General features: G+C 35.2%; 2 protein-coding genes across 2 annotated transcripts; both read right to left on the bottom strand.

Annotated features, from left to right (window-relative positions):
* Positions 1–304: 304 nt before the first annotated feature.
* LOC149579902 (Endosomal targeting BRO1-like domain-containing protein) lies at positions 305–9,093 on the bottom strand. The gene is made up of 7 exons (XM_089787811.1): positions 8,769–9,093; positions 8,182–8,349; positions 7,829–8,090; positions 7,509–7,675; positions 2,028–2,177; positions 949–1,090; positions 305–837 (listed from the first exon to the last, which is right to left on the bottom strand). Exons 1-7 carry the CDS (start codon positions 8,811–8,813, stop codon positions 632–634), a joined length of 1,140 nt encoding a protein of 379 aa, XP_089643937.1. The 5' UTR covers positions 8,814–9,093; the 3' UTR covers positions 305–631.
* On the bottom strand, positions 8,866–11,505 carry LOC149579901 (ATP-dependent helicase/nuclease subunit). Its single transcript, XM_089787823.1, has 2 exons — positions 11,360–11,505; positions 8,866–9,093 (listed from the first exon to the last, which is right to left on the bottom strand). The coding sequence occupies exons 1-2, from the start codon at positions 11,459–11,461 to the stop codon at positions 8,998–9,000; spliced, it is 198 nt and encodes a 65-aa protein (XP_089643949.1). The 5' UTR covers positions 11,462–11,505; the 3' UTR covers positions 8,866–8,997.
* Between the last annotated feature and the right edge of the window lie 534 nt (positions 11,506–12,039).

Raw genomic sequence — 12,039 nt, 5'->3', positions numbered from 1 at the left:
GATTTCTTCCAATACTTGCATCGAGCCACCCTAGATAAATTTTCAAGGCCCAGAGGAGCATTTTTACATGTTAAGGGAGGAAAATTGTTTAATCCCTGACTGCATTCATCCTCCATGGAACAATTTCCATAAAACATTGCTACCCACTTTATAAATCGTGAACAAGACTTCTAAAAACTGTGCTGAATGGTAAAATACTTTTATGTTTGCAATTTATTCTAGGAAAAGCAGGAAAAATTTGACTTCTGCATATTGGGAAAGAAACCATTTTGCTTTAATATTGGAACAATCTCTCAAAATCATCTCATCAGGAATTGTAAATTACATATATATTTATATTTAGTTCTTCAGGTTACAAAACTAATTTCTGCCTAAAAAAGACTTTCTTATAGATTTCTTCCAACACTTGCATCTAGCCACCCTAGATAAATTTTCAAGGCCCAGAGGAGCATTTTTACATGTTATTCTGGATCGATTCAAATGAAACATCTTATATCTTCTCTCCCACGGCTTGTCAAAGCAATGCTTTGTTGATTCATATGCAAGCTGTTATGCATTGGAAAAGTAAAATCAAGACAATTTATTGCATTTTGATAGGGATAACAAAGAATGATTTCAATATATTGTGAAATCACACCACAAAAACAAATTCTCTGTCTAACCCGACTGGTTTATATGCAATTGGCGCTGCAATTTTCTTTCCCTCTAAATTGGGCAGTTCATCCAAACAAGGCAATTTATCATGCCATATAAAATCATTTTCATGCTCACACTTTCTGAGCATCTCACTAAGAGCATCAAGCTCCTGTCTATAAGTCTGCCTCCAAGAATCTTCACCTGAAATAAAAGAGAATATATTCACATACACTGAATGGCATACAATTGAGCATTTTGCAAGACACTGAATAGCAACAATTACACAAAATGCTTAAGAAAGGTGATACATACCAGGCCACTTGCCCTGAAAATTACTCAATGCATAACGTAGCACTCCAACAGCAAGGCCCATCTGCTCTGATACTTTCAAGTCACCAGCAATATATCTTTGACTTCGAGCTTCATGAAGAATACTACATCCAGAGAGGAACCTCTGCAAGCCAGACAGAATATCATCAGCAAGAATACTTTTGAAAATGCGGACATGTACAAGATCGTAGAATATATGGAATTAGATAGCAAAAATCCACAACAAAATAAGATGCAGAAAGTACTGAGAATGTCCCAGATGTGTCTCCAATGCAGAAGGAAAAAAGGCCGTGAGGGCATGTTTTCTACTGGTCAGCAGTTTACTGGTTTATTATCTGTACCAGTTGTGATTGTAAGTCTAGGTATGTTGACTAATTTTTTGTATTCGCAGTGGCACCTTATTCCTGTTTTCCTTGAGCAATTTACCCAATGTTTGGAGGCACACGGGCTGTAAAACTAACCTAATCATGTTCTGATGACATTTTACATGGGAATTTTCAAATAGGCTTTGAAAGATTATTCTTTCAAAATAATGGCTTCATAAAAGAGCTTCTTTGTATCATTCAAAGCTGAAAATAAAATCTTAGCCGTTGTGGAATTAACTTCATGTATTTATGACTTGCTTATGTTGGTGACTTACTTATGTTGGGTGTATCAAAGGATACACCCAACATAAGCGAGTCATAAATACATGAAGTTATTTCCACAGTGGCTAAGATTTTATTTTCAGCTCTTTTACGAAGCCACTATTTTGAAAGAATAATCTTTCAAAGCCTATTTTAATACTACCATGTCCAATGTCATCAGAACTTGATTAGGTTAGTTTTACAGCCCATGTGCCTCCAAACATTGGGTAAATTGCTCAAGCAAAACAGGAATTAAGTGCCACTGCGAAATCAAAAATTTAATCAACATATCTAGACTTACAATCACAACTGATACAGATAATAAAATATAAATCTTCATAACACAAAACATACAAATCTTTATAACAGCAAACATACATTATTTTCTATGAAGGAGGGGGAGGCAAATTAATATCAGAACAAATGCATACCTACCCTGAATTTGTCTGATACATCATTCCAGTCACCTACATTTGACTTTAGTAGACTGCTAGCCTCTTCAAGGAATTGTACAACACCATAGTGTAGCTTTGCAAGGAGCCCTCCACTAGTTGCTTTGGCTTCAGCTTTTTGAACTGTAACAGCCTGAGTAGTTCAGGCAAAAAGTATGTTTAGTTAATGTGAATACCTATGATTTCAATCATCATTTCAAGACCAATGCCTCAGAAAACTAGACTAACAGATCCATGTTAAATATTCTACATCACCCAAGAAAACTAGTAAATTAGCTTTTAAGACTGTTTTGACACTAAAAATACAAGCTTTTTTAGAAGAGAAAAATCTCAACCTGCGCTTGCGGGCTTATGTTAAATACTCGATCCACTTACAAAGATGTTAGAAATACATATGAAGCTTTGGTAGTTTGAACATCAGCAATCAAGACAAATTAGTTGCTAATTACCAGTTTTGAAAATATACACTGCAAGTGTTTCATTTGGATTAAAATAACTTCAATTAGACCCATCATCCAATAAAGAAATTAATATGTAACAAATTGTGGGTTCCTGTTCTCTAATATTTACTAGTAGCATAAATCCATAAAAACTCAGTTCTCAAATTCAATAATAGTGATACTTAAGTTTGACCATGGTCCTTTGCTACGAAGTATCCTCCAAGTTATGATTTGCCACAAAAACCTAAAGAAAGTGGTTAATGCGATAAAACTTCACTTACATGTTTTAAATACACTCTCTTAACTTGCCATCTACGAATTAGTACTCTTAATGTTTTAGAATCCTACCCTTTTACACTTTATTAGTGTACTGCAAATGGTCAATAATCTAGTTTTGCTGTAAAAGTGAAAATAAAATGTCTGCAGTATATTTCTATAATAATGACAGTAAATCGGAGAGAAAGAGACAACACCAACATTTTCCCCTCTGTAAACCTTTAGATGCCTTCATGGGTGAAGGAAACAACTGAAGACCTTCCCATTGTACAGAATGTTTTCACTCCAACTAGTATGAGACAACAATCTGGTGATACTTGCTATTAGCTAAAAGCCCTAACAGTTAAAGTGATCACTGCCCCAGGAAAAAGAATCAATCAACTCTAAAGACTGCTGTCAAATTTATATAATAATATCACAAGTTCATTTCTAAGTTTGAAAAAATTATCTCCGCCAATGGGTTTAGTCATTTTGTCAACAACCTGTTACCCTCATGGGCAATCATTAAGAAACATCTTTTCATTATCAACCGACTAGCAATGAAATGGCACTATAATTCAATATGCTTGGCTTGTGAATGATAGGATCTTTCATCATTTTGATTATACTCTAGTTGTCAGAGAAAGTGAGATCAGTGTCATTCAATCAGTTGAAGATCAAATAGTATATTCCACAAACACATCGTCTTCCAACATACACTGATGGCCTAATAGTCTGCTTCAGAATAAGATGTAGCATTTTTCTCATTGCCCTGATTTCTATGCCAAGAAATTACTCTGAATCTAAGATGAAAGACATCAATTTTTGCAGATTTTCCAGTTTCAACTGATCCATCCAAAACAGAATCAATACAATAGAATAGCATGAAGTCTGCAGTAATATTGGAAATGAATATCAAAGTTAAACGGTCCGTAGGTCATACAATAGCACTTAATGTACAGCTTGTCAGCTTTATTAATTATTTATGGGTTGAGGAAAGCTGACTACAAAACATACAAGTACAATTGTGTGACAGTAAGTTAAAGCAAGTGGCCCAGCAAACGATGATATGTTGTCTCACTAACCAGGTGCAAGGATACTATTGCTTGATTTTTATCTGATCTCATGCATGTGTAAATTTTAAATAACAATTAACTATCTTATAATCCAGAAATATTCCAAAAGTGCTTTAACATACTTTTTTTCAAAATAAAAATAGCAGGACCAAGTTGCCAAAATTCAATGCTTCAATAATAATGTGCATAGCTATAATGTACAGGGCTAAGTATCAAGTCAAAAAAAGAACAAATATGAGCCTTCCTCAGTGAATAATATCTATTATTAACCTACTCTCAGTGATGGCCAATTATCAACAACGATACTAAGGATCGATGCTGTTGTTATATGGAGCCTAATCAAACTCGGAGGTTAATTTTTCCCTACTTCTATTGGCACAAATCACGCAGATTTTTCAACAAAGGTTTGGGGCAAGTGCCCCTTACGGGTTCCAGGGGCAGCTGACTATTATATTCTAAAAAGGCATCGGTAGTTATTTTTTTCTTGGCTGACACATTGTAACCTTATTTTTGCAACCAACATAATTCTTTTTTGGCCAAGGGTAGGGCTTTTTTTATGAGAATTTGGTCACATCTTGCAGCGGTATTGAGTTGCAAGGGATTGCAGATTGTGATCAGTTAGATTTACTGGATAATAAGATCGGTGATATCTGGTGGATGTAGCCCAAGATTAGATGAACCACGATAAATTCTCTGTCTTCTTGTTCTATTTCTGTGTGTTGTATTCCTCTGCTTAATTAATTAGATTTGCATGTAAGTGTTAAATATTTGTCTTCTAACCCTAACAGATGGGTGATCATCACTAACTCTGATGTCAATATAGAGATTACAATTAACTTTTTCAATTTTGAATCTCTAAGATGTTAATGAAGTTCAATATACCCCAGCTCAAGGGGGTCACTCAAGTGGATGTAGAGACCTGAACACTATCAACAAATATGACCCTTCATAAGTAAAATAATATCAACCTACTCTTGCTGATGGCAAAACCATAAAAATTATCAAGATCACTGTGTCATCACCACTAACTTTGATGTAGCAATTAGGGTTGGAATAGTTTCTTCTGAATCGTGAATATTTAAGATAATGCTCCCATTTGAATATATCAAGTTTGAGGAGCTTGCTTTAGTCCATACAGAGATTTGTCCAACATGCAAACCAGTTGATCTTTTCAATGACCTTGGATTCCTTGAGGCTGCACCACGTAGACCTCACCAGCCAAGTCACAATTGATGAAGACACTTTTACATCCATATTATGCACTTGATCAACATGCAAACAAAATGGTCTTTTCCATGACGTTGGATTGCTTGTGGCTGCATAGCCAAGTCACCATTGATGAAGGCACTTCATAAATCCATGTGATATATCCTCAATCCAAACTGAGCAACAAACAAAATAAAAGCTAAGAGATCAATGTCTTTGCAATGGACGCAAAGAATTATTCATACCCTATCACTTCCTAATGTGCATAACCCCAGCAGTAAGAGGACTTCTCCACTTATGCAAAGTATTGTTACAAGACCTGAGCTCAGCAAGCTAAAAAAATTATCCATATTCGAACTCAAAATTGGTGCTCAAACTAACAAATTGGGAAAACTATAAAATATAAGAAGATTTTTAGGATTTAAAAATTTAATCATGCAACCTTCGATAAATGAACTTTGAAGACACAATAAACTCATCAAATAGAAGATACTTTGATCAAATAGACAAGTATACATTAATCATGGGAATAAATGCAGATTTTCATTGTGGGAAATAATATTTCAAACCATAAGTATTGTCGAGTATTTTAGGTATATAAAACTACTGGATTATGATATCCATGGCATCAAAATCGAAGTTCACAATAAGAAGTCATGAACTATGGGAGAAAGGAGCTTATAACCCTTAAGCCAACATTGTTATCTCTATGTGGAGTCATGTACTTGTACCTCAAACGAATCTACAAATACTGCTCTAGTCATGGAAGCATAGCTTAGCATAGAGTTTGACTCAACAAACTAGAAGTATAAATATAGTTCACAAGCAAAGAAATCAATTGGAAAAAAGGCTCTTGAATCCAACATTCCCCAAAATAATTTCTTTTTTTTGCTTGCAGGGTCCCATTGGGAGGTTGGTGCGTTCGTCCCCTCTAGGTGAAGGTACCGTTCAGCATAGACCGATGGATGTGCGACATGTGCTTAACCGCCTCCCGTGGATCCTTGTCTCTGGCTGTTGTGACATTTATTGACACCTCGAGCTTTTGGTGTAACGGCAGAAGTGATTCCAACAAGTGGTATCAAAGCATTGGGTTACAGGTTCAAAGGCTGGTGCCTCCATCCCCTCTAGGTGAAGTTACCGTTCAGCATAGACTGATGGATTTTTGACATTTGCTTAACTGCTTCCTGTGAATCCTTGTCTCTGGCTGTTGTGACATTAACTGACAGATCGAGCTTTTGGTGTAAGTTCTGTTTCATAAATATTTGAATCTAGCACATGATTATGCCCAGGGAAAGCATGAATTGAAAAAGAATGAACTATAAGCATTGTTTGAGGTTCAAGGGTTGATTTCAATAGGTCCAACCACCATGCCAAAGTTAAAGCCTTTGAGACCACGTATGATTTTATGATGCATCCCAATTTCACCATTTTTCATAATTTTATCACATTTACCCATCCTCCAAGATCCTTAAACCTCAAACAATGCTTAGAGTTCATCCTTTTTCAATTCATGCTTTCCCTTGGCATAATCATGTGCTAGATTCAAATATCTATGAAACGGACACAATTTTTTCAAGATGATTGAATTTCTATTGCTTGTGATAAGTCATCCTCTTGAACATATTTCACCACAATATAAGACTACTTTTCTCTTTGTAGTTTGTTCCACTATCAAGTCTAGGTATCACCTTGATCTTCATCAAATCCAACTTGAACTTGATCCCTCTAATGTTCCCAACCTTAAGCCTTGACACAAACACTATTATTATAACAATCACATACAATACTACCAATAAATTTACCATCATCTAAGAAGAATGACATCTTATCCTCTACAACGTCTCTACTTTAAAAAAAAATGTTAGTGGGATGCATCGAGCCATTCACATGTCTTGGACTAGTTACAGTAGCCAACAAAAATATATATTCAGCTTTTTGTATCTAACTTGCTTCTCTGTATATATTCAACTCTTTGTATCTACCTTGCTTGTCTTTTTTCGAGAATCAATTCAAAAGCAACATGGTTGAAAACACAAAAGCCACTTATAAATGGTCTCTTCTCTTTCATGCTTGGGAGCTACACTGTACAATGATTTACAAGAATTTCGATTAAGGATGTATATTATTGCATTTACATGGTAATATATTATCTATGTATGGCATTCTCTCCTCGCATAATTCTTGAAAAGATATTTGGAGGCAAACACTCCTTCATGATCTGACCTAGGAGTCTTAATTTATTTATCAAGCTTGTTTTTCCACCAAACCTTTGAGTGAACTTCTATTAACCTCATGATTAACAACTCAGCAAATTACTTCAATATTAAAAAAATGATAAAGGACCTGTAACGTACAAGAGAGAATATAATCTCAGTAAGAACAAATTTTACATACATGCACTACAAGAAGTTCAAGTTGGAAGTCAGCAATCATCACAGCAATTTCTTTAAAACAGGACAAAAAAACCTCTGCTAACAGGAACCTTACCTGAGCCTCTGCCAAACAAACAAGACTCATAATGGAAGCCATTGAGGGTGTAGCTTCAAGGGGCCTCTCTGGAGGAAGCATGGTTTCCAGAGGAGGAAGTACATCTCGAGCAAGGTACTGATAAACTCCTGATGCCTTTCTAAAAAGAGTTGCAGATTCAACTAAATCTGCCCGTCATTAGGAAAAAAAGGACAATAAAATTTAAAATCAGTGTAAGTAACTAAAAATGTCAACCTATCTTGAACTTAGTGTTCACAGAATCAAAACCTTATAGCTGGCAGAACAATCTAATAAAAAGGAAGGCAGCATAATAAATTAACCTGAAGACAGGAATTCTAAAGCCCTTTCCCTCAAGAGAGCACCATACAGAGAAAGGGTCATTCCAAATTCAAATTGTAAGTTATCCAAACGGAAGAATTTGGGACCCCCAAGATTAAATGGAGAAGACGCACTTAAAGCACTGGTCCAACGTATTCTAAGATCTGTAGTCCACTGAAGAATGCGATCATTGTCTCCAACCGATTCAACACTTGTAACTAAATTTTCCAACAAAGGCAAATATTGTTCCAGCTTTTGAATATCCTAAACAAAGTTAACCCCAAATGATCAGCCAGGATTGGAACTACACATATACATAAGTAATATGCAACATAAAAGGAAAATCTAAACTCACCTGCTGGACTCTAGAAGTTGTTCCACCTGCCATTTCTCTTGCAATTGCTGCTGTGATAGAACTACTGCCATTGATAGATTCTTCAACTGCTCTTCGCCTTGAACTCAGTTCCTTCAGCTGTTCTAGAGTGCCAGAATCCCGGGCATAGTAAGTTTCTTCATACACAACCTGATAAAGAGATTTTTTTATCATTTAAATTTTTGAGGTACAATATACCAAGGATCAATGAAACAATTTTCAAAAATGAGGAAGTTTGTTATATGTATTTATAAATCAAAATGTTAGCATGCACATACATTGTTCCACAAACAAAGCTATCTAATTCATGTTGAAACGGTAACTGAATGTTTTGGAAGTCCAATGTAATTGTTCCTTGGATTTTGTTCACTTATAAAATTTTCATAAAGAGAAACCGTAAAGTGAAAGACTCAAACAAACAACACAACATCAAATTTTAAGAGTCTGTAGCTCACTATAGAATAGTAACAGGATAAATTACTGTGCAGGCCCTTTCATTAACCTTAACATTGAAAACGTCCATAATGAAACATGTAAAAGGCCAAACAATACTGTATCATGATCCGTACCTTTTTTGTTTTCAGCTTTGCAGGGTCGTGAAAATGCAACAACATTTTACTGTCATGGAAACCGTCTCTAGCACAGCTGTTATGTACCTTAGCTTCCTCTATTCCTAGACTAGTAACTAAAAACTCCTATGTGCTTCCCAATAAGCCTCTACAGATGTTTGAATAAGTTCATTAGACACTGCACAAGATTGCTGATCAAACATGTGCAGTATCATTACTTTCAAATATTTCAAGAATCGGATAGAAGGTCAGATGTATCAGTCACATCCTTTTCACTTATCAGCTGTTCTTTGTTGTGTTTGATTATTTGTTCTCTCGCCTTTTCCTGTCCAGCAGCAGATATGAATAATCAGGCCAAAAAACAGGACTAAAACATACACAGAAAGACGCCAAATGTCCAAAAGCCCATACGTAATAAACAATCCACCTACTTAACACAGACCACAGAAAATATCAACTACATTAACAAATTCAATAAAAGGACACAACATAATCATGGCACTGCCAACCAGTAATTTTTTTGAAGAACTAGTTTCTATCAAGGCGCATTATAAAGTACACTTGTCTTGTAAAACAGTGAAATTATTAAAAATCCTCTTAATAGCTGCCCCAAAACCCCTTCAAAACCATTTTCTTATTGATGTCTGAATCAATTATATGCTTCATTTATCTTCTGAAGTTGATTATTCAGCATTTAAGTTATCACAGCTTTACAAAGAAGCTTTATCTCCTCTTTAAAATGACCATATTTCCATAAAATGAACTCTGATAACAGATTTTTCTTTGCAACCAGATACTGTTATCAAAACAATAAATCCCAAAAATTTATCTTCATTTCACATGGCTTGGTGTAATCGTTTCCAAAGCAATAAACATTTCAGATTCAAATCTGAATTTATGAGAAAGATGTAGAAACATCTCTTCATAATCCAGAATTACCTTCATTCACCCACCAGTGTTAAAACTTAAAAGGCAATCAGTAATATTCCATTCAACTTGTTCTTCAGAACTGCTTAAGCAAAATTCTCTAGACTACGATAATGTAAAAATTTCATTTATTTAAATAGTAAAGAAGACACAGAGATACAAGCATTTTTGGAAAATGAGGACTCAGGCAATAACTCAACAGACCCATACATTTTAACCCACTTGAACGCAACAAATTTTCTTAACATTAAAATATATAAACTTGTTTTATAAATAATCTCAAACATTTTTGCTAAAATATTCTGTGTAAGAGCTGATATTAGCTAATCTTCAAACACTTGGACACAACAAACTTTCTGAACATTAAAATCATGCAGCTATGGAAATTCTTCAAGATCATGCAAACTCGAGCACTGCTACTAAAAAACCAGAGTCCAAAATGATGAGAAACGAGAACTTTTTCAAGCTGAAAAGTATATGCAAACTTTCTGAACATTAAAATCATGCAGGTACGGAAATTCTTCAAGATCATGCAAACTCAAGCACTGCTACTAAAAAACCATAGTCCAAAATGATGAGAAACGAGAACTTTTTCAAGCTGAAAAGCATATGCAGGCGCAGCCAATTTTCAGCAAATTTTTGGCAGGTTGTATACGAGCTTTTCTGAATAACTCAAACTACATTCTTGTACAAGTAACTTGCGCACCATTTCCACAGACAAGTTCCGTGAGTTTTTCTTCCACGTTTATATAGCATACATGTATAAATCAAATTGGGAATAACTCCATTCGAAAAAGTAAGAAACAATGTATCCTACTTTAAAATTTAAATACGGATTAATTTGAAATCACTATATTTACAATCACATTTTGATTTTAGATAGCTCTAATCCACTATGCAACAATTAAGAAAAAGCAAAAATCCAGGAGCTATTTAGAAAAAGATGCCACTCGAGAATCAGGGATTTAAAGTTAAAATGAGGAAAACAACAGCGACGACAATCTAAAATTCGCAGTGTCACCCTGTTCCCTTGCAATTTTCACACTCTGCTGATGTTCGGTGAAGTTTTAAATTGCAACATATAAAAATATCGTACAGAGCACCAGACACCATACGAGGTTCTAACTTGAACTCAATTCATCATTTAAATTATAAACAAAAAATGCAACGACTTGAAAAAATTATGTCACCGAAACGCGAAAGAAAAGTCCTACTGTACCAATAGTTGAGGTGCCTAACTTTTATAAATACAGATCATCGTCTAACCTGTCAGTTAAGACCTCATAGTAAGAACAAGAGAACTTTTAGAATGTTAAATATGCCAATTTCTCAACTGACGAATTGAAAGTGTAAATAGTTTTTTGCCATTGATGAATTGTATTTATGCCTGATTTCTTTCAATTCACAAGTTGTCTTGTCGATCAAGAATTTCTAATTCTACAAGGTCAAAATCCAACCTTTAAAGCCAGAACATGGTTTATTCTCATTGAATAGTTGAGCAAATAAATTATAAATATCGCCTCCAAAGGGGAAACCAGAAGATCGAGTCAAAGAATTGCCAAATCGGCTAAAGCAAAGCGATCTAACAATCGTAAAACCCTAACTAAGCCAAAAAGGAAAAATGCAAAAGCGATCCTAACTTCATTCATTCATTCAAGCTTTACCTTATAATGAAGTTCAAGGTGATGCCTCACATAGAATCCGACAGCACCTCCAAGTAAGCAGCCTGTGAAGATTCGGAAGTGCGCCCAAGTAAGCACAGCCATTCTACGCTGAACTCCTCACGCTTTTAAAAGCCCTCGTTTTCCTTCCTCATCACAATGACTTTTCGGCTCTATTTGTCAAAGGTTGCTTTCCAACCATGGCCCATACGAAGTTTCGAGCCCGCGACCTCCGGGACACGTGTCTGGCATAGGATTGGGAGCTTAATTATTTAGGGCTTTTCTTGTGGCTGTGATTTGAAAGGGATATGATGTTTACTTCGCTACGAAGGAAGCGGTGTTAACTTTAGCACTGTTCTCCAGGTAACCGGGAAAGAAATCTTTCCAGAGCTCTTTTGTTTTTTCTGTGTCTTTTCTCCATATCAAGTTGGGGAGCGGCCTCGAAGTCGGATATTCCTTCGAGGAGATTTTATAGGAGGGCCATATACATGATTATATAACCTAATACTCAATCGTTTGATCATATTAACTGTTTTTTTCAATTGGAATGAGTCATTAATAATAATAAAATATATCTGAATAATCGAAAACAATATTGTAAAAGTAAAATTGGACTAGAATATAAATTATATAAAAGATGTCTCAGGTAACATTTTATTCTTTTATCATCCCAATCGGAGAAT

This window comes from Cupressus sempervirens, chromosome 1, assembly GCF_028749045.1.
Source record: "Cupressus sempervirens isolate cs-2001-9-10 chromosome 1, ASM2874904v1, whole genome shotgun sequence".
Classification (NCBI taxonomy): Eukaryota; Viridiplantae; Streptophyta; class Pinopsida; order Cupressales; family Cupressaceae; genus Cupressus; species Cupressus sempervirens.
This window is presented reverse-complemented; position numbering and strand designations above follow the sequence as displayed.

Coding starts and splice junctions, on each gene's coding strand:
- LOC149579902 (XM_089787811.1), bottom strand. CDS start 8,813: ATGTTGTTGCATTTTCACGACCCTGCAAAGCTGAAAACAAAAAAG. Junction 8,091..8,181: donor CAACTTCTAGAGTCCAGCAG/GTGAGTTTAGAT, acceptor AACTTTGTTTAG/GATATTCAAAAGCTGGAACA. Junction 1,091..2,027: donor ATGTATCAGACAAATTCAGG/GTAGGTATGCAT, acceptor TCTGGCTTGCAG/AGGTTCCTCTCTGGATGTAG.
- LOC149579901 (XM_089787823.1), bottom strand. CDS start 11,461: ATGGCTGTGCTTACTTGGGCGCACTTCCGAATCTTCACAGGCTGCTTA. Junction 9,094..11,359: donor ACCTTGAACTTCATTATAAG/GTAAAGCTTGAA, acceptor GCTGCTGGACAG/GAAAAGGCGAGAGAACAAAT.